The sequence below is a fragment of the Mytilus trossulus genome, chromosome 11 (genome assembly GCF_036588685.1).
Source record: "Mytilus trossulus isolate FHL-02 chromosome 11, PNRI_Mtr1.1.1.hap1, whole genome shotgun sequence".
NCBI classification, from domain to species: domain Eukaryota; kingdom Metazoa; phylum Mollusca; class Bivalvia; order Mytilida; family Mytilidae; genus Mytilus; species Mytilus trossulus.
This window is the reverse complement of record NC_086383.1, coordinates 10990042-11013799: the sequence shown is the minus strand read 5'-3', so window position 1 is coordinate 11013799 and position 23758 is coordinate 10990042. Positions and strand designations below refer to the sequence as shown.

At 33.1% G+C, this 23758-nt stretch overlaps 2 protein-coding genes across 2 annotated transcripts; one reads left to right on the top strand and one right to left on the bottom strand.

Annotated features, from left to right (window-relative positions):
- The first annotated feature begins 8702 nt into the window (after window positions 1-8702).
- Window positions 8703-10845, top strand: LOC134689717 (piggyBac transposable element-derived protein 4-like). The gene is made up of 2 exons (XM_063549684.1): window positions 8703-8878; window positions 9525-10845. The coding sequence occupies exons 1-2, from the start codon at window positions 8703-8705 to the stop codon at window positions 10843-10845; spliced, it is 1497 nt and encodes a 498-aa protein (XP_063405754.1).
- A 351-nt stretch (window positions 10846-11196) lies between these two features.
- LOC134690725 (uncharacterized) lies at window positions 11197-20240 on the bottom strand. The gene is made up of 5 exons (XM_063550757.1): window positions 18981-20240; window positions 16319-16429; window positions 14694-14780; window positions 13317-13412; window positions 11197-12732 (listed from the first exon to the last, which is right to left on the bottom strand). Exons 1-5 carry the CDS (start codon window positions 19503-19505, stop codon window positions 11506-11508), a joined length of 2046 nt encoding a protein of 681 aa, XP_063406827.1. The 5' UTR covers window positions 19506-20240; the 3' UTR covers window positions 11197-11505.
- Window positions 20241-23758: the final 3518 nt, after the last annotated feature.

Here is a 23758-nt window from a genome sequence, read left to right as displayed (position 1 = left end):
CATTCTATAGGGTCAATATGTAGAACATGACGATATTTTTGTTTACAAATACATCTACATGGATATGACATCATTTGGTTCTGTTGATCCGTTTTTTTTAATGTTTTGTGTATTGGGGTCTTTATTCCTAACTTGTTGGGCCATTATTCTCTTTTTTTCTCAATTTATTTTCCATTATTCTCTATTCTTTTCATTTCAGAACTCTATTATTCTCTATTTCTTTTTATTGCAGATCTATTTTTTATATGTTTTAATTTTTGATCTGCACTTTGTGTTCATTACTCTATATTCTTTATATCTAAGCACTCCGTTATTCTCTCTGATTTTTTCTTATTTTTCAGTTTTCTCTATTCTTTATTATATTTCTGACTTTTCTTGTGCACTTTTTGTTTATTATTCTATGTTCAGAAAATCCCATTTAAATTTTATACCCTTATATTAGCCAGTAAGGTAGATACACACATACAATAAATAAAACAAAGCCATAAGAAAATAAAAGTCTTTTTTACTGTAATGCAATTTTTATTTATATCAAAATGATGCATGTTCAAAATGTTTAACATCAGAATAAAGCTTGGTATATTTTCAATAACGATCGGTCAAATGTTCTCTTAAACATTATACATATTATTTTCCAATTTTAAACGATTTTCTACAATATTTTCTTTAAATGTTAGTTTGTTGTTACATCAGACCATAATTCTACGTAAACGTCATTCTCATGTTTTGATTCGTCAAAATTGTAAATTTTCGCTTTATATATCAACTCCTCACATCAGATATATTAACCTTTAACCTAGACTTACCTTGAAGAAGGTCTCGACAAAAATAATAATATATAAAGTGATTCATTTGACGTCTATACATGTTCAGGTAAACTATGTACCTGGACATTTATTATATACATAATTAATAATTATGGCAACACTTTTTATATTTAAAGATGAGAATTTTGTTCATACAAACATAAAATACACAAAAGCATAACCAATTTGAAACTGCAAACAATGTGCACGGTTTTTCCACAGTAGTTCTGGTTGATTTATTTATGATACTGTATATTTAATGCTTTTATCGGATGGCGCATGCAATTCAGAAGATAAAAAACTTAATTCAAATAGTTTGGGGGTGGGGGGTGGGGGTGGGGGTTGAACTGCCGCAAGATTTGGTCATCCGACATTGATTTTTACATATATCCATATGAGTCAATCAATTTTTCCCAAATTAAGTTAAGAGGGGGGGTAGGGGGGTCAGTGAAAAAAATCTGTGAATTAAGTTTTTTATCCTTCATTGAACTTTTGATGTCGCCCCTAAGATGTCAATGAAGTGAACATATTAGTTTTTCACAGATTATTTTGTTATCACTTAGGCCGTTAGTCCTGCCAAATGAATTATTTCTTATTTTGCATGACTAACGTTTTAAAGCAGACCATACGGATTTGTTTTCATTGTTAAAGGCCGAACAGTGGCCTTTTATTACATACATGCATTTAATTTATACCTTGATAGATATGTGGTGATCTCATGTGCTCTGGAAGGATAAGCAGATCCTACTCCACAGGTTGCATAGTTACACTAGAAATATTGTATGTTCTGTAAGTACTTAATCGCAATATCCCTTGATGACAGCAGTGTTAATTAACACTTAAAAAAAGTTAATTTCAATTTGTTGAATAATTCGTGAAATATAGCCTCATACTTTTTCCTTCACTCGCTCGCTCAACATAGGAAGAATGTCGACGTCGGACTACTCCCATAAACGCATATATGATGTTGACTAAAACCAAAGTTGATAGAAATGTTTCGAATTTGGAAGAGGTCACACTCAAGTGTCAAGAAAATTCCTTCCCATGACGTATGTGTGCAAAATACATTGCTGACATAATTCATGTATTTTATTACTTCTTTCGTATGCATAAAGCAAAACTTTAATCACTAGCGGTATTCCTTTACTTTTCATGAACAACACGACGGCTCCACATGTAGAGCCAGATCTGCTTACCCTTCGGGAACACCTGAGATCACCCCCAGTTTTTGGTTGGGTTCGTGTTGCTTAGTCTTCAGTTTTCTATGTTGTGTCTTGTGAAGTATTATCTGTCTAATTGTCTTTTTATTTTTAGCCATGGCGGTGTCAGTTTATTTTCGATCTATGAGTTTGACTGTCCACCTGGTATCTTTTGCCCCTCTTTCATGGTCAATTAGATGTGAAACACCTCATAAATATCCAAAGGTCATTCATTTCTAACTCTAGGAATATATTATCTTTATAGCTAGGAATTATATTATAGATTATCTTAATAGCTGTAATTGTGAAAACATTTGAAATTGTAAGCCCTCAATGCTCTTCAACTTCGTACTTTATTTGGCCTTGTTTTTTTGGATTTTTTTTTTTATTTTGCGTCACTGTTAGTCTGTTGTGGAAACAAACGCACGTCTTGTGTAAAAAATTTTAATCCTGGTAACCATGATGAGTCTATTTAATTTAGATATACATGCAACCTCAATACATTGCATGAAGCAACACAGTTCCCTGTTCTGAAATTTAGATTTATGAAGATGTGGTGTGAGTGCAATGAGACAACTCTCCTTTCAAGTCACTAGTTGTAAAAGTAAACCATTTGATGTCAAAGTACGGTATTCAACACGGACGATTAGCTCGCACCGAGTTGTCTTGTTTAATTCTTAGTTATGATAATTTGGTTTGATTGTATCGTCCATGCTCGTAGCAAACACGTTCCTAAACGTTATTCAAATTGTTTAATAATATTTTATGTTAAAAAAACAACATTATTTTTTTTGTGGTTATGAAATCATAGCTCCTCTACAGTTTAAAGTCAAGACTTTCAGTTCAACGAATTAAACAATGCTCTTGCATTTGTCATTTGAAATGTGAAATGTTGTGTATAGTTAGTTTTATTTATAGACTGTTTATCGTTCTATCTTAAATTTGTGATATATTTCTGTTCCACGGATCAAAAATTGTTTTTAATCTTTAAATCATATTCCCATGTAATTCATTGATATGTTATCTTTATTTTTTTATTTGTATCCTTCTTTATTATAGAATCTTAGTACAATGGAACCGTATAGAAGAATAGAATCTGAAATTAAGTGCGTTGGTACGCACAGAGACATATTAATAATTCTTTATTCCGTAAGCAAATATACAGCTCATAGGATTAAATACATACACAAATTATACAGTTTACATAAACATATACATAAACATATACAGCATTAATATATAGCGGAGTTTGGCATACAATTTACATTGGTAATAAAGGTACAACACAAAAATCAAGTGTTACGAATTTTCTCTGCCTCGTACAGATATTTACCCAGATTATTTAATTCTTTAATATTTCTTACAGATAATTGAACTAATTTGAAGGTTGATGGGTTTCTGTAATAATATATCTTAATATATTTACTTCTGACATTTACATATTTATCACACTCTAATATAAAATGATATTCGTCTTCGATTACTTTCTTATTACACATATTACAAACACGCTCATTTCTGGAAATATTAAAGTATCTTCCAGTTTCTACATTAAGTGAATGTGAATTGATTCTATATTTAGTTACATATGACTAATATAACCTGTTCAATGGTCGATTCAAATAAAATTGCAAAGTATGTCCATCATGTATATATTGATATAAATAACATTGTATTATATGTCTCTGGTATTAATTATTTAATATCGTATTTTTTAAAATACAATATCAAAAAATGTCTCTTTTTCAATAATACAAATAATCAAAATTAAAATGACATTGAAAAACATAATTACGTATGAACTAAAATTTTTCAATTAATTATGTTAAATTTAACACTGAAACAGTTAATTCATGCTTCAACTTCACCATTTCTTCGAGTACCTTTAATACTTTGATAAAGACTCTATTAACCACAGAAATCTCGCGAGATTAAAATCTGGCCGAGTGAAATCACGGGATTTCGCCGAGTTGCCAATCTCTTGTATTATATGTTTCTGGAACGTATTAAAGAGGTTCTGGATTGGGGTTTACATGATAGAGAATAATGGTCTGAAAATAAAAACAATACACTGACTCACGTTAATGTCACAAAAATCTCGCGTGATTTCACCTCAAATGAGCGGGAAAATTCTCATATGAAAATTTGAACTTCAATATCACTTTAACTGTACCACAAAAATTTGGTACATCAACTTTATTTTAGAAATTCTCGTGAATGTTCCGTTAAAAAATGCATGTGATTATCACGTGAATTAACGTGAAAATTGCATGAGTTTTACATTAGTTCTATGTGAAAATCACATATATTCCTTTCACTTGAGTTTCACGTATAAGCTCGTTTGAGGTGAATCCACGGCGAATTCAAGTGAGATTCACATGAATTTAAATTGATGTAAATTTCATGGGAGAGGAATTTCATTTTGTAGAGATAAATGGGCCAGACTTATTACGTAACAGAGAATAATGGAATGAATTTATAAATAGATTCACATTAGTGGGCAAAAACAAAACAAATTGAAGAAAAATAGCCTAACAAAATAAAGAAATGAAGGACCGCCATTAAATTGTAAAAGATGCAAATTCCTTATACAAAAAGATAGTTGTACTTAATATTTATGAGTTGTAAACGCTTCTACTTTTTTCTAGCAATATTACACATTTTACACTTTATTTGATAATTTTCAGCAATTTGGATGAGACATCGGTAAATCGTACTAAGGAAGTTTTAGCTGTTATTTGTTTTCATACGCGGCTTCCTAATAGATTTTGGATTTCATATCAATAAAGATCTTTGACTTTGACTTTTATAACAAAGATGTAAATATATATATATACTTATATTCTAGATTCATTCCGTAATGTAGTCTAAGTAACATATTTTGCCGAGTAATTATATAAACTGTGATGAACAGAGTTGATTGTACTAATGAAGCAAGGACCCATAGTACAATATATTACAAATTGACAACTATAATTTAAAATGTCTTACTACATAATTATCTGTGGAGAAAATATGAAATACAAAGAGAATATTAACAACAACGTAAAAATGAACTCCGTTCAGGTAGAATAATAAAACCTCACATAAATAACTTGTGACAAGCAGAGTTGACTGTACTGGATCGGGAAAAGTCTTGTCAATGGAACAATTCGCCGTTTCAGAATCGAATGCATTCTGAGTAATATTTTCAAAAGTGTACACCAAAGCGTGGTGATTGCGTTAAAGCGTCCCAAACAATTAAAATTCAGCCAATAACGTGACGTTATTTCCATATTGGGGTACGAACAATGAAATTACACATAGTGCTTTAGATTCTGAAACAGCACACATTAACATTTGGTGATTATAAATTCCTTACAAAATCTTTTGCAGGAGGGGAAAACAGGAAATATAAAAAAAGAAGATGTGGTATGATTGCTAATGAGACAACTATCCACAACAGACCAAAATGACACAAACATTAACAATTATAGGTCACCATACGGCCTTCAACAATGAGCAAAGCCCATACCGCATATAGTCAGCTATAAAAGGCCCCGATAAGACAATGTAAAACAATTCAAACGAGAAAAGTAACGGCCTTATTTATGTAAAAAAAATGACCCCATTAAAAGTTCAAATCAAAAAGTGGAGAAGACGATTAATTCTGACTGAACCAAACGTATGATTATGGTAACTTTATTTCCCTTTTCGACGAAAGTTTTGTGGCGTTATAAAAATAGTTCCACGTGTTAGAATCAGAGAGGAGACTGTTGTGTGCGAATGACAGATGACAGACTATACGTTAACAATACACAAGCCTTTAAGGTTTACAGTCGAAATTCGCCGTTAAATTCAGAATCTAATGCATCCTGGGTAATATTTTCATATGTTTACACCAAAACGTCCTGATTGGTTAAAAATGTCATAAACAATGGAAATTAAACAAATGAAGTGACGTTATTTTCAATTTAGGGTACAATGCAATTACCCATGATGCTTTAGAAACTGAAACTGCCAATTGTAACAATTCAAAGATTCAAACACATTACGCTCTCCGTGACATTTGTAAATTTTCTGACATATGCAAAGTTGTGTTTAGTAAATAAAAAAATGATATGGGGTATCCATTCATGACACAAAATCTTTACAAGCACAGCAAAATAAAAAAAACGAAAAATAAAAGTCACACCACTTGCAATGCTCTTTTTTGTTTGTTGTTTTCATCTGTCTTACAACTGTGGTATGGTTTCTTTTGTAATGACTAGTAAACTGATCTTTAAATCATTTTCCAGTGTAGGTTTTTAATAACTTAATTTGAAAAGATTCTTTTTTAATTTTTCAATTTCTTTGTTTTCCATTTTATAAGGGGAGTCTCAGATTCAGTGCAGTGCATTGTAAACAAATCAAATCTTTCAAACAAAATTGCACAATATGTCATATGGTGTTGATTTAATGTACAACAAGGATAGTCTTTCTTACATTGGGAGAAACCGCAGATCTGATGAGTTTATTTTCCGATGATAAAATCTCATGAAATCAATTAGAAAGATTCAATTTAGATAAAAAAATACTGAAGGAATCGTATGAACTGATAAATCGTAAATTATCTGCCTTTCCCTCGCAACATAACAGTTAAACAGATAAAAATACATTATTCCCAAATGTAGTTTCCGATTTATACATTTATACGTACATTAGTATGAATACTCATTGTTCGTGTTATAGCAATATAAGTTACTGTCATTCAACTCAATATAATATGTAGGTCTTTTAACTTTTCGATTGAAAAATTTTACGTTTGTGTTCTGATTATAACCCTGCCGTTTAATTAAACATATTTTTTTTTTAATTTTTATATTTATCCATTTTTTTTGTCCAAATGATATTGATCACTCATTTTACTTTGGCTATTTACTAAAGTGTGTAATATACCACTAACTTTCCCAAGGGAACCTCGGGGTACATAAACTGACCTCAGTGTCCACTGTATGAGGTACGATACCCAAGCAAGAGGAAATGTAGCTTGTATCAAATCGAAGTTGTCACCAATAAGAATGGGGGTTGTCTCTGTGGCTCGCTCTGTAGAACGTAAATGAACACTTATATAGATTAGATCCTTGGTTTTCCCGTTTGAATGGTTTTACACTAGTTATTTTGGGGCCCTTTATAGCTTGTTGTTCGGTGTGAGCCAATACTCCGTGTTGAAGGCTGTACAATGATCTATAATGGTTTACTTTTTAAATTGTTATTGGATGGAGAGTTGTCTCATTGACACTCACACCACATCTTCCTATATCTATTTACCACGACTCTATATAAGTGATAAATAGTTAAGCTGTTTACAACACAAAATGTCTGCTCTTTCCATCGTACCTTCATTTGCCTATCAAGAGTCTGTTATTTTGGCAGCCAACTCACATTACAAAACTTCATTATTGGCTTATTTTTTATTTGAGCTCATCTGGATGGTCTGAATAGGGTTTACAGATACATAATAATGGCCAAAAATTACTGAATATAGAAAAATAAAAAAAAAGAAATAAAGAAAAAAGAACAATGGGATGTAAAAGTATGAAGAATTACTATGAAAAATAATTGAACAAAAGTAACAAAATATTATTGATTACAGCGTTGTATTAACGTGTACAGATGAAACAAAAGCATGAAATACAATACACTTTATCTTTTCATGAAAATTTCAAATAAAAGGTTGGATTTTTGTTCAAGATAACGTAAAAAAACACTGTAATCATCAATTTTGCTACTCTACCTGCATGAGGCAACAATGAAATATTCGAATTTGAATTAAACTTTCAAAATGTTAACCTTTATTTTTATTGTAAATGAAACTGTTCAAATTATAGAGGTAGCAGGCTGAAATCCAGTCGAAATGTTTTTATTATGAAACAGAGTAACTTTTATAAGCCATGACATTTGCCTGTAAAAGTATTTGCATTAATTTGGATATACAGCATACTCATATCATATATTTTGTTTTCTCTAATTTTTGTGCTATTTTCACATTTCCTGACCGGTGTGAGAAAAATATTTCTCCTCACTAGTGAAAAATCTGTTCTCGGCAAATGATTAGTCGAAATTTGATTATGACGTCTAAATGTTTTGTTTTCTTCTGAGTTTTCCTATTGTGACGTCATGAAAAAAGGCGACAATGCCTGATGACGTCGCATATAAAGAACACAAGTTTCTGAAAATCTTTGAAAAAAAATCATTAGAGAAACAGATTCCGACACTATAACTCGTGTATTACGATATTTCTCCACTCTCGACAGTTAAATTTTAGTTATTTAAAGAGCTCGGCAAGCCTCGCGCTTTAAATAATAAAATTTAACTGTCTCGAGTGGAGAAATATCGTAATACACTTGTTGCAGTGTAGGAATCTATATTAACCCTTACTATGCCACAGAGCCTATATTTAGGCTTTCTGTACTCCTTTCAAAAGCCAAACGGTCTTTTTTTAGGCTTGGCAACGGTTGCTTATTTTGCCTGTTCGGTAACAATACACGCAACGTCACAGTTAAGGAAAGGCATATAAAGAGGCTCTACAGGGGATACGTATACAATTACATTGCACAAATTTTATTGTTTTTTGGATTGCATAAATTGGCAAGACTTGCCACTTTTGCCGTCATCTGATTATGACGTTATGATACACATATGACGTCATAACTGTTGACAGCACCAAAAAAAAAATATGGCAACTAACGCTTGGTTTAGAGTATATCCACCAGAGCCAGACGAAAACCTAGACCAAATGAGGACTAATCCAGGCACAAAAAACATGCCTAGACGAAATTCTGCGCCTATTACCTATTTCTACTTGATGTTTAGCATCAGTCTTCTGAAGAAAATAGTTAAAGAAACAAACAGGTAAATGTAGCTACATGTACAAACCGTCAACATATTTGACACTTTGAAGAAATAAAAAAAAAGTCGCTTAAATTTTACATGCTCAAGATTATCAGACGTCCAACAAATTTATAACCGTATTATGCATTCAAATATTTTAAAATAGCCATGTCAAACTGGCGGCAAAATAAATGACGAAAATAGAGAAATTACAACATGGCGCGATCTGTTGAACTGGTTTAGCACGAAGGATCATGTTCAATGCGTTCTTCATTAACCATGAACATTCAAATTTGTAACAGTTTGCAATTCGGAAATTATCTATATCAATTTTGTTTGGTCAATCAATAACGGCAATCAAAAATCAGCTCATTACATCCGAAACAAATTTAATCTTGTTGTCTATCTCTAAAAATTAGTTTTAGATTTTTGTCCATGGACTGATCGGTTTATGGCGACAATGTTAAACGCCCAACCATTTAAAATTTTGCAACTGAGTGGAGGAAAAAAGCACTTAAAATATCAAACATTATCAAAACTAAATATTTGTCGTGCAACGTGCCAGAACAGGAGCATTTTTAAAAATATTTCTATATTGCAAAATATGTTGGCTTAAATATTCATAAAATATTCATGCATTTGAAATAAACTAGTCATGTATTTGTAGGTATGCTAATCAAGTAATACAGAAAAAGATAAGAGAACATACCTACCATGCATCATCGCGTCTAAGGTTGTGGACAAAATTAGGCAAATTAACACTGGCAGAACTTAAAGGATTTTTGGCAACGATTTTTAATATGGGTATTGTTAGGAAACCAACTATTCCCATGTACTGGGTAAAGAGAAGTAGTCAGCAAACAATTTGGTTTAGGAAAATATTTTCTAGGAATCGTTTCCAACTGATACTCCGTTTTTTTCATCTTGTTGACAACCGGAAAACACCACAGAGAAACTCCGATCACTATAATCCCGCTGCATGGTTTAAACCCATTGTTGATCACGCAAACATGCAATTCAAGAGATATTATACGCCTAACAGGGAACTGTCTATTGATGAGTCTCTAGTCGGTACAAAGGCCAGAACTGTTATGACACAGAACATACCGACGAAAGCGCACAAATTTGGCATTAAGTTATGGATGCTTGTGGAAGCCACCTCAGGATACATAATCCATTTTTTACCTTACCGTGGAAAGCGGTATGACCCCGTACCGGCTAATGATACCCAAGGCAGTCATATAGTAAAAAAATTAATGACAGAAGCTGATTTATTTCACAAGAATTACCACGTCTTCTGTGATAATTTCTTTACTTCTATTCCGCTTGTTCGACACCTGAAAACGCTTAGAACCTACTTTACGGGAACCCTCCGTGCTAACCGACAAATGCCAGAGTCACTCCGGAACCCTCAGCTGCGGGAAAACGAGTCTTTATTCATTCGACAGAGAGAAATTATGTGCGTTGCCTATAAAGAAAGGCAAAATCGCACAACGGTTCGCTTTGTCACATCCGCCGTAAAAGCATCAACACCAGCACACGGACATAAGCCAGTTGTATCTACCGTTTACAGCAAATACATGGGTGGATTTGACCTTAATGATATGATGAGTGGGATATACGACGACAAACGAAAAACGAAAACAATGTGGAAAAGACTTGCCATCAACATTTTTCACCGTATGGTGCTTAAGGCGTACATTCTTTACACCAAAAACACCGACGGAAAATTACTTTCGAGGTTAGAGTTCATTCAGTCAGTTATTGACGCACTTGCAGCTGAACAAATTGAAAACCGACAACATAGAGACAGAAATGTACCAGCCGCCAACCGACCACAGAGAATCGAGAAACTGGAAAGAGGGAAACAGAAGAATTGTATAGTTTGCTCGCGCTTTAACCAACGCCGTAGGGCAAGTACTAAATGTGGAAAATGCAACAAAGGAATTCATGGCATGTGCTTCAATCAACATGTTTGTGAAGAATAAAAATACATAATAGTTAGTTGCTTTTTATACACATATTTCATTTATTTCCAGACTGACCCATATAGCTAGTCATAGAGAATTGAATCTTTAATACGTTTCACGGTAAAAATCAAAATACATTAAAAATTATCCATAAATGTACAAAAAAAAAACTTATTCATTTTAAAAAAGGATATGTTTCGATGAGACAAGCATAACAATATTCGAGTTTGACAGATTCACTTTTATTAAATGATTTGAATTTATATACAAAAGATCCCTAATTTAGCACTTCGAATCACTTTTGAACCCGTAGGCTTTCTGGTGTTGTCAACTGCGTTTGAGATCAAAACGTTGAAAACCATAAATCTGTACACACCTCCATCTGTGCCCCTCAATGTGACGTTCCCCCATTGTCGACGTCATAAGCGGTACAGTTGCAATTTGAATAGCTAAATTTGCCTTGGCAAAACAAAGAATCGCTGTGGCACTGTATATAGTTTGTAATTCGTCGTTTCAGAATCTAATGCATTCTGGGTAATATTTTCAAAAATGTACACCAAAGCGTTTTGATTGGTTTAAAACGTTATAAACAATGGAAATTAAACCAATGACGTAACGTTATTTTCACTTTGCGGTACGAACAATGAAATTACCCATGATGCTTTAGATTCTGAACGTTTAAAGAGTATCCTCATCTGATGATTCATGGTCGCCATTTTTATTCAACTGTTCAAGTCTATGTCCAAGTTTACTCTGAAACGATGCGGAATGATTCAACCGGGACTCGCCAGTTTTAAAGTCCTTTGGTTCCATTTCTTCATTGATCTGAAATCCTGCATTGTCTTTAACTTCAAAGTTCTCTGATTCACTTTGTCCATCGGAGTGGCACCCTACAATGGCTTCCGCTTGAAGATTTCCCGATTCCATTTCACCATCGGAGTTGCACCCTACAACAGCTACAACTTTAGGCACCACCGATTCATTTCCGTCAGAATGACATTCGCCAACGGCTGTTGCCACCTCTGATACTTTATCTCCCTTAGAAACACTTCTCATAATGATATCTCTCTTATCTTTATTCTGAATTGTAATATTATCATTTATACTTTCTTGTTTATTGTTTGTAGAAATCGGAGACTTGCTTTTAGTATTAGTTTTAGAACAAGGTGGTTTGCTAAAAATATCTGTATTTACATAAATTTGTTCCTCAGGCATCTGATTTCCCGTTATATTTGTATTTCCAAATGCATCCGACATCTGGTTCTTATGGTTCGCAATATTTCTATTCGGAATATTGTTACTTACAAGATTGGAATTTTTTTTCTTTAAAGGTAAACAATTTAACGCGTACATATCTTCATGAATATTTCCTTTTTCTACACTATTGCTGTGCATATAAGGGTCGCCATCTGCTTCTAAATTATTATGTTTCGCATCAGTTACCAGTCTGGATGCTGATTGGTCAGTTGTTTGAACGATAGGTTTCACGTTAGCCATAGTTTCGTAAAGGTCTGCATGATTAATTCCCGCCTTTTTTGAAATAATGTTTCTTTTTTCCTCATCAGTGCTATTACTATGAATTCTATTATTAGATTGCGGAACAGGTTGGACAGAGTCTGATCCTTTCTCTTGCCCTTTGGCAATGTCAGGTGGCTTAGTTTTGTTAATAGTGTCACCGACATGCATCGATTCATATTTAGCTGTCGACAAATGATATTCGTTCTTAGGAACTTGTAGAGTATTAGAATTTTCCTGAACAACTTCTTTTGCTTCTTGTCTCTTGAGTCCATGAACGGACATATATTTGTTATCGTCCGTTGTTATCTTCGGTTGCTCTTTTGGCTGTTGGTTTTGCCTACCTTTCTTTTTTGTCCTTACATACTCGTTTTGGATACTTTGAGTGAACTAAAAAAACAGAATTATTATTTACATTATAGCGTTATGTGGATAAAAATAATCACCGATACATATGATAAGATGATATGAACTGAATGAAACTTGAGTATAAAATTTGAATTGCAATGAATAAGGAAAATATAAAAGTTTCAACACTACATCTTCAAAGAACCAAAAGTATAAATTAATCTGTGGAAAATAAACGACTTAAATTATAGGAAATGTAGTAACGATTACAAAAATGAAGAATGTAAGCAATACTTTTAGAAATTGCAGGAAGATTTGATAGTAATATAATTTTCATCAGAACTTTATAGAAATAGAAAAATGCGATAATTATTAAACGAAAACAATACACAACATGTAAAACAGAGCAACACAAATTGAACAGTTTTTAGAGAGGCGAAAGATATTAGAGGAATATCATAACCCATTTGTCGGTGATCAACTGTCATAGCGATGGTAAAACAAGAAAAACAACAAAGACAAACAACAGTATACAAACACCACATAGAAAACTTAAGCAACACGAATCCTCCCCAAAAAAATGGAGTCATGTTATGTCATCAGGGTGGGTGTAAAAATGTATCAACCTGTGTTTCCTTGGTCTTGACTCTACATGGCAGTTCTTCATATTTATTCTCCTCAACAGTAGATCCGCTTGCTCCATTTGAAAAATTCTGTAAATTCTGGAATACAATACATACTATAAGCACAAGTTACAATCGCAATTCTAAATGTGAGGCAAACATTAAAGATTTCATAAAGAGTGATAGGGTGATATCGCTTCGGGTGATATCGCTTGATGTCAATTCGATGTATAATTTTAATTTATCATATACTTAGCATTAATATGATAGCTTTTGCATATGTGTAACGAACGGAAGTACACGAGCCATAATTGCCCACCCAGGCTGATAACCCATATCAGCCCTTTCTGATAACCCATATCAGGGGCGTCTCGTGAAAAACCCATAACAGTGCTTCTCGTGCAAGTTACTTCCGGTGTTTCCGGTATCGGTTGTTTACTTTTCCATTGTGACGTCAGATATTTTTTTAGGACGACGTCAAAATTTACGTGAACTTTTGTAGGGATAATTTTAAAAGTACTTGCTAACAAGTGCCATTGATAATTATAAATCATTTTATGGTACAACAAACCTGGAGTAATAATGATCATAAAACTCTTTCAAATTTTCAATGTTTCAAAATGCCTCTTTAAAGTTAGTCTATAGGAAATGTTACCATACATATATATGGAAGTAGTGATGCTGTTGGACAATTATAGTATATTTGGTTCATAACTTTCTTTTTTTAAACTTGTTTATAAAGTTTTTGACTGTTTTAGTTGTTGCATTTGATTATCTGCCTTACATAAAACTATTGTCGGAAGTATATGATAAAGCGATTAATACATGGCCTTTTTCATATCAGCCTGGGTATCATCCCTCGACCCATATCAGCGCCTCGACTCCGTCTCGGGCATATATGGGAGTCTCGGGATGATACCCAGGCTGATATGGAAAAGGCCATGTATTAATCTCTATATAAAAATAAATGAACCTCGTCATTGGTTGAATAAACATTGTATGACATTTTAAACAAATCAAAACGTATTTTTTTGTACGCTTTTGAAAATATGTTCACCACTGAACATTAAAGAGGTCAACAAAATTTTCAGAAACATTAAATCACATAGTTATACGACGTACCGAATATGTATGAAATATTTGTCACTGGACATAAAGAGAGCAACACCATTGTCGACAACTTTACATCACAAAGCAATGACCTCCTGAATACGTAGGAATTGTTTGCCATCGGACTTTAATTAAGCGAGCAACACCATTGTCATCGACCCTGGCTAAATCACAAGTTATGACGTCACAAATATCTATGAAACATGTGCCACTGTACGTTAAGCAAATCAATCACTGAATTACATAAATATGATACTATTGATTAAATACCTCAGTTCCCTTTATTTCATCAGGGATAGATGCATAAGTACCAATGTCTCCTCCTGTTGTTGTATTAATATTGACTGGGTCAGAATTCTACAACAAATGAATAATTCTCATCTTACTATACAATTTATCTATTTATCTATAATACTAAAATTACGAGGTCCAATTTGTCAGCCGTCATCACGTAAAAACGACGAATCACAGAATTATATATAACTAATATAGGACAGGGGTGTAGATTAAAAATTACACCACTCCAGGCCCTTTTGTTTTCCACGAAATTAATATTGCCAATAATTAAGAAGTTCCGGGTCGAGTCCGATACCGATACCAATAGTATATTCACCTGTTACCTATTACCTTATCTGTACGTTCCGCATCTGACAGGCGCACCACCAAACGGTGTATTCAGGATTAATATGCTATATACACGGGTCATAATCACAGGGTTGACACTACTAAATTGTCAAATTGCTACCTATTGTAGTATTTTAATCAGTAAGACTTTCTAAGATAACAATACGAATACTAAAAATCTGGACTAAAAATTAGACGTATAGGTACAGTTTTCAATTTGTTAGTGGGCATGACGTAAAACAGCGAATCAAAGAATTCATCTTTATTTATAACTTATATAGGACAATGCTGTTGACTCCATTCCAGAACCTATTGATTTCCAAATAATACATTTTACCAATAATTGATAAGTTCCAGTTCGACGGGTTCAAACAGAAAGATTTGAAAACAGAGAAAATTGTGTATCTTATAATCGGCATGACTTTATCAGATGACAATGCTAATACTTAAATAAGGCTTGCGCATAGTTATATACTTTAATTCAGTCACGGACCCGTGAGATCACGGGTGTGTTCTAGTATATTTTATATTTAAGTTATACACACGATATTGGGTTAATGTACACCAATATGTTTATAATTATTGCAATTTAACGGGGTTTTAATAAGTAAGAAGAAAGATCATTGATGCAATTGGTATCGCTGTATTGTATAGCCTGGTATAAATTACATTTTAATAGACATATTGGTTTTAATAAATAAATATACAACACAATATATGTAACTGATTTTGGAAACTTAAAATAATCACGTAAGCCAAGCATGACACATCAGTAAAGCTAAAAATAATGACTGACAGAAAAATCTCAAATATAGACTAAATTGTATGTTTATCAAGGCTATAAGGTTATCTCCCCTTGTATCTAAGAGAAAAATATCAAATATAGACTAAATTGTATGTTTATCAAGGCTATAAGGTTATCTCCCCTTGTATCTAAGAGAAAAATCTCAAATATAGACTAAATTGTATGTTTATCAAGGCTATAAGGTTATCTCCCCTTGTATCTAAGAGTTGAAACAGTTATTTTTTTCCCTTTGACTTTACTTTTTAAGCTTAAGGTGGTACCCAACACTTTTGCTAAAATTAATTTGGCTCGTTTAATTTTCTGCTGAACATCTGCTGTTTGACAATCTAATATGGTGGAATATGGATTTCAAGATTTGGGGTTTGCTCTTTCTTGATGAATATAAATTTGGAACAGCGCTTAAGACACAGCAATTGACAGGAATAAAGTATATTTTGGTAAACTGTCTTTATTTATAAGATAATACCTGAGAATCGACTGGTATGTCTGTATAAGTATTTCTATGTATGTCTGTATAATTATTTCCTTCTTCCACATTATGGTCTCGATTGGAGGAAGTTGTCGATAGTTTATTCCGCTGTAAAATTGTTAAGTTTGATTACCTATATGTAATAGTAATTGCGTTTCAGGTCAACGAATACTAAATGAGCTGGTGGTTTTTATTCAGATCATTTCTTAGTGTTTGTGTTGAATTCCTCATAATATGTTACTTTATGAAAATGCTTGATCAGTTATTCATAATATCAGCACTTGACAGCCAAAAAAATAATTGTAAATTGAAAATTAAAGAAATAAACTATAATTGCTACGAATATTTAGTATTCACATTTTTAGGTATACAATCAATATTTATTGAACACGTTTACTTTTAAGTAAAGAAGAAATACACGTGACATACGCACAATTTAATATTAGGGGCTTCAAAATAATTCAACAGAATTCGGCACTTTACGGCCATTCGCCACAACTCGACCGAGAGTCCGTTCCTCATTAGATAGAGAGCAGCGGGGTCTATCGAGGTTTGCCGATTGACGGTTGTATATATGCATCCGAAAACTGGTCCAATTCAGAACTTATTTTTAATGTTGACGGTTATGTCCATGTGTTTGTAATTAAAATGTTTAGTACCGAATAAAATTGAGAATGGAAATGGGGAATGTGTCAAAGAGACAACAACCCGACCAAATAAAATAACAACAGCAGAAGGTCACCAACAGGTCTTCAATATTGCGAGAAATTCCCGCACCCGGAGGCGTCCTTCAGAAGTACCGAAAACTGTTTCTTTTATAACATTTTTGGAATTTTGAATAATCAATACCGAAAACTGTTTCTTTTATAACATTTTTGGAATTTTGAATAATCAATGCTCTTCAACTTTGAACTTGTTTGGCTTTATAAATATTTCGATATGAGCGTCACTGTTGAGTCTAGTGTAGACGAAACGCGCGTCTGGCGTACTAAATTATAATCCTGGTACCTTTGATAAAATTGAGAATGGAAATGGGGAATGTGTCAAAGAGACAACAACCCGACCAAAGAAAAAAACAACAGCAGAAGGTCACCAATAGGTCTTCAATGTAGCGATAAATTCCCGCACCCGGAGGCGTTCTTCAGCTAGCCCCTAAACAAACATATACTAGTTCAGTGATAATGAACGCCATACTAATTTCCAAATTGTACACAAGAAACCAAAATTAAAATAATACAAGACTAACAAAGGCCAGAGGCTCCTGACTTGGGACAGGCGCAAAAATGCGGCGGGGTTAAACATGTTTGTGAGATCTCAACCCTCCCCCTATACCTCTAGCCAATGTAGAAAAGTAAACGCATAACAATACGCACATTAAAATTCAGTTCAAGAGAAGTCTGAGTCTGATGTCAGAAGATGTAACCAAAGAAAATAAACAAAATGACAATAATACATAAATAACAACAGATTTCTAGCAGTTAACTGCCATGCCAGCTCCAGACTTCAATAAAACTGATTATGATTTCATCATATGAACATCAGGCACTATCCTTCCCGTTAGGGGATTAGTATCATACCATCATAACATATATGAGAAGAACATAACCCGTGTCATGCCAACAACTGTTTTTTAAATAAATGTGTTTAGTTAACTTATTATGCAGTAAGTTTACTTCAATAAATAAAAATGCACAATTAGATTCAGCCACGATGATACATGTTCTGATCATCGTGGAATGGCTCTAATTTCAACATTCTCCAAATAGCAAATCCATATCTTGACGATTCGTAAAGATGCTTTTTCCAATAGAAGAACCCTCATCGACCGGCTGAGGCCACCCGCTGGGTGCAGAGTTTTCTCGCTGCATTGAAACGCCATTGGTGGCCTTCGGTTGTTTTTTTCTCTTTGGTCGGGTTGTAGTCTCTTTGACATATTCCCCATTTTCATTTTCAATTTCAGCAGGCACTTTGAGGAGAAAAGCAGTTGTATGATTTTAAATTCAAACATGAAAAGTTCATTTATTACTTTTCATCGCTTCAATGTTATCTTTTCGACAACGTAATTTTCGTGGCACTAGGTAATGATATATTGATTAGTGTTATACACCACTTTGACCACTATTGTGCTATAATGAGGAGCGGTTATTTATTATCTAAATATTGAATGCTTCTTTTTGTAAATTCATTGGGGTGTAAAAGCGGTGACCGAAGTACATTCTGTATGAAGCGTGGAAGCGCTTCGTTCGAAAAATGTGCGCACGGTCAACGCTTTTACAACCCTATGAAATTACTAAAAGAAGCATCCAATACTCAAAAGTATATTTTATCGCTATGATCATGAAAAATCGATTTTTATTATTGATTTCTTTTCAGCATAACCTGTGCACTGAAATACCCATAGAGAACCAACGACTTCGACAGGATAAATGAAAATCCTTGTCAGTTAAGTTTGATGTCGAGCTAACCGGCCTCAGCAGCGCGGGATTCGAAATCACAACTTCAAAAATCCCTACGTGAATATGAAAAAAATAAAGTCAAAGAAACAGCGCTTTTCTTACTGTTTTTCTTCTCATAAAACGTAGAATTAAATTGAAATGAAGACAGTACCATGCACCAATTAGAAATAATGAAATGTTTTACCACTTGTATGATGGCTTACATTTGGTACTTGAATCGTCTTTTGTAGTCTGTAGAATTTAGATCTCCACCGGCAGCAGCAGAACACAGATACTGTAGCTACAAATACGGCCAACCCAGCACTTCCATATACTATAATTTCTGCTAAAGATATATCACTGCTTTTTAAAACAGTATTTGCATACAAGATGGATGTCATTTGTGTAGATAATTCTGTAATTTCAAACAATGGCGTAGTTACTGTTGTCACCTCTGGACAACTGCAATTACTCTGTAATTGTCTGAACCCAAAGTTGATCGCACAAAATTTATCACATTCTAAACAAAAAGACGTATTAACTACTGTTATTCGTACAAAGTCTTCAGGACAGGACAAGACGCACATGTTTTTAATTGTTGTATTGCTATTGGATGAGTTACATGTCTCCGGATATATTTTGGATGAAAGCAGATGCATTCCGAATGGACACTGCAAATCACTTGACACATTTGAACAAACAGGTGAGCAGCAAGTGGTGTTTTCATTAATATCATATTGATAACACATCCGAAGTGATTTTACCTCCTATAAGAAAAAACAGTTAAATCGTGATAATGGTAGCAAAGTAATTAATTTCAGTTAGTATTAAATTATTGTTATTGTCGAAATGTAATTATACGAAAGGTTGTTTTAACAATTGTTTGTCTGGTCAGTTTAAAAACTAATTATCAAGGATGGGGTAGTGACTAAACTAGTGGACGTTTGTTGATAGCCTTTCGGTGATGTTTGCTCTTTAGTCGGGTTGTTGTCTCTTTGACATATTCCCCATTTCCATTCTCAATTCAACTGTCTATTTATTGTTTTATAATTCTTTATTTTATTAAATAATTGACATAAAAAATCATTGTAAGCATTGAATGAATTTCAAATTCGGCAAGGATTCATGATAGGTTAAATTAAAAGAATACATTTATTTCTATATACGATAAGCCATTTGCTAATTGTGTGCGTCCGTACAATGAACCTTAGTTACTCCAGTCATACATCAACGCCATTGACTCTTGTGGATAGTTGTCTCGCTGAATTGGCAATCCGACCACATTTTCCTTTTCTTAAGGTGGTACCTAACACTACAGGGAGATAACTCTGTAAAATCAGCTAAACGTTTTAATTACGTTGTGTTGATAAGGGAAAAGTAAGCTTCTCAATGATCAAAATTAGCGTTTGTCAAACTGCTATATAACAAGTGTATGTTTTCTGATAAAACGGTTAATTCAATTTTTTTAAATTTTATATATTTTTGTCAAAGGGTCAAATTAAATACTTTGTCAAAATTTTATGAAAATTTAACGAGCCAAATTAATTTTAGTGAAGGTGTTGGATACCACCTTAATTCGACATTATTATTATCTCCAAGACCTGTTATCTTGCCTTTATTATGAGCGAATGATGGTATTCAAATTACTGCGTTACTGTACGTATATAGAAGTTCAGTTTGATATTGCGGTACGAGTATTGAGTCTATCTATTGTCAATTTCATAAAACAAAAATCGAACTATTTGGAATGATAACCTGTAAATGTATAGATACTGCTTAAATTGCTGGATAAAAACAATATAAACGTTCTTATATATTGTTTTATAAAAACATTGGTATAAAAAACAGAATTATAGCATAGCTAAACCTTAAATTCTTTTTTTTTTTTGGCATATGTAAAAAAGAGAAAGAATAAAAATAATATTATACTAGATTTGTTTATACTTATCTTTAAAACGTATAGCAAGTAAAATAAAAAGATCATCCATAAAGATATAATGTACACCATTTCGCTGAGGTCAAAATATGTACGAAATGTACTGTATTATAATTCTTCCGGTAAAATCAAATTTTTGAAGGAAGTCTTCGTCTAAATTTATATATCAACATTCTTCTATTGTCATAACTACATGTATATCTATTTAAATTGTAAATGTTTCTCGTATTATCAACGCGGAAGGATATCACTTACCTATTTACATTATTAATATATACACGCATATACCTATTAAAAAGTTAAAAAAAAATAAGGAAATACAGGAAATTTCCAAAATTGTTTTTTGTAATGTAATTTTTCAATATTTTAGACATGAGTCACGTCGTGCAGCAATCTAATCATAATATCGATCTAACTTGTCGTAACTTGCGTCATATATGAGTATAACAAAATCAGAAGTCTTTATTTTAATTAGACTGGTCGTGAAAAAACCCAGATATTTTAATATGAATGGTAATTTTCCCTTTGATCTTCGAGTTGGTTAACTTAGTTAATTTTAGAAAAGTGCAATAAACGGACCGTTTTTTAGTTATTGAACTATCCGACCCCGCTCACGGTTGACTGATTTTTAAGGAAATGTAAAGAATGGGAAGAGATTAAACCGGCGCTAGCGCTTTCGTCCCTTTTTTTATATTTATTTTTTTATGAAAACGGGTTTTGTCTTTTCAAGATAAATGTGTCAAAACTATAAGCCATATGTGCAGTCGTTTAATTTCCTTTTCTTCGTGACATAAGCATGTTTAAAATATTTGTCCCTGGACAGTACACATCAATTGATCGTTCTTTTTCCTTGCGTTGGAAAAAGGCATGTTTACCCGTTTACAATTGGGTTTAAAAAAAATGACTATTCTTTTTACAATCTGTATCCCTTCTAAAGATACATGTTTTATTAGTTTTCAAAGCAGGCAACATACCTTAAAATATATTACATATATCCCCTCTTGTCATGGAATAAAGCATATATAAAAGAGGATATTAATTTTATTGATTATTATTCTCTTTTCTTTAATCCTTTTTTAATAATCTTCATTTTCCGTTATGGTTCAAGGTCCAATTAGTCTATATTTTTTTTTTCAGATATAAAAAAAGAAGATGTGGTATGATTGCCAATAAGACAACTCTCCACAGGAGACCAAAATGACACAGAAATTAAAACTATAGATCACCGTACGGCCTTCAACCATGAGCAAAGTACATACTGCATATACAGTAAGCTATAAAAGGCACCGAAATGACAGGGGTAAAATAATTCAAACGATAAAACCCACGGTCTTATTTATATACAAAATATTAACGAGAAACAAATATGTTACAAATCAACAAACAACACCTACTGAAGTACAGGCTCCTGACTTGGGACATACACATACATTCTAAACATGTTAGCGGGATCCCTACCCTCTCCCTAACCTGTGATAGTGGTGTAACAGTAAAACATAAGAAGAACTATAAAAATTAGTTTATATAGATATAGGAAGATGTGGCGTGAGTACCAATGAGACAACTCTCGATCCAAATAACCATTTATAAAAGCAATCCATTATAGGTCAATGTACGGCCTCCATAACGTATACCTGTTTGTCTCTCTATACTTTTTTAAAAGGGGTGTTATTCTGCAATGTTTCAAGATTATTTTCTAGATGCGGTATAGACGTCTTTGATATTGTTTTTCACTGTTTGTTGTCTTCAAAACGTTTTCTACCTAACCTTTTATTTTAGGATTCAAATGGAATTCTATCTATGTGAATTGTACGGATCCCCGCTAGGGACATGCAAAGAAAAAAAAATATATTGTGCGCACAACTTAAATATATTGTGCGCACAAAATAATATATTGTGCGCACAAAATAATATATTGTGCGCACAACTGAAATATATTGTGCGCACAAATTAAATATATTATGCGCACAACTTAAATATGTTGTGCGCACAACTTAAATATATTGTGCGCACAACTTAAACATATTGTACGCACATTATAATATACTGTGCGCACTTAAATAATATGGTGTGCTCCCAAAATTAGGAAAATAGTTTTCAATTGACCATGACCTCATTTTACGTGTTCGTGTTATGTGTTCGGTATCGTCATATCTCAGAATTGGTCTTTTTTTTTTTAAAGGTATACATGGTATAGTTAAACTGGATTTAATGTACAAAATAATTATAAGGCGCGCAAATCATATAAGGGCCCTTATTGTTTCTCAGATATATTTGGTTCTTCAATACAACAAGAAAAAATCCCGCACACAAATGCGTGCTTCAGCTGGCCTATAAACAAAAATATGGACTAGTTCAGTGAAATGGACGTCATACTAAACTTTACAGTTGTTTCTCGTTTCTCGTTTTGTATATAGATAAGACCGTTGGTTTTCCCGTTTGAAAGGTTTTACACTAGTAATTTTGGGGACCCTTTATAGCTTACTGTTTGTTGTGAGCCTAAGATACTTGTGAAGACCGTACCTTGACCTATAATGGTTTACTTTTATAAATTGTGACTTAGATGGAGAGTTGTCTCATCTGCACTCATACCATCTCTTCCTTTATCTATCCAAAGTGTATACAAAAAACAAAAATTTAAAATCCAACAAGATCAATAAAGGCCAGAGGCTCCTGACCTTGGACAGGCACAAACAATCGGCTGAGTTAAACATGTTTTGTGAGATCTCATCCCTCCTTTTATACCTCTTGCCAATGCAGATTAAAAAAAAGCACACAGCAATATCGACAGTAAAGAAGCACGTGTCCGTTGTCAGAATAGGTAATAAATGAACCTTAACAAAATGACAATGATACATAAAATAACAAGGACTACTAGCAGTTACTGACATGCCAGCTCCACACCTCAACTAAACTGATTGAAAGATTATGTTTTAATCATATGAATATCAAGCAAAATCCTTACCGTTAGGGGTTGAGTATCATGCCATCATAAAAATATATGAGAAGAATATAACCCGTATTTGTATGAGCTATGTTGTATATGTATATAGATGTCTCTTTGAC

What these genes read in the sequence shown, in the direction of transcription:
- LOC134689717 (XM_063549684.1), top strand. Translation starts at nt 8,703, where the DNA reads ATGGCAACTAACGCTTGGTTTAGAGTATATCCACCAGAGCCAGACGAA. An exon ending in ATAGTTAAAGAAACAAACAG is followed by an intron (nt 8,879 to 9,524) that starts GTAAATGTAGCT and finishes ATGTATTTGTAG; the next exon opens with GTATGCTAATCAAGTAATAC.
- LOC134690725 (XM_063550757.1), bottom strand. Translation starts at nt 19,505, where the DNA reads ATGTGTTATCAATATGATATTAATGAAAACACCACTTGCTGCTCACCT. An exon ending in AGACGATTCAAGTACCAAAT is followed by an intron (nt 16,430 to 18,980) that starts GTAAGCCATCAT and finishes ACAATTTTACAG; the next exon opens with CGGAATAAACTATCGACAAC. An exon ending in TCAAGACCAAGGAAACACAG is followed by an intron (nt 12,733 to 13,316) that starts GTTGATACATTT and finishes CTGTTTTTTTAG; the next exon opens with TTCACTCAAAGTATCCAAAA.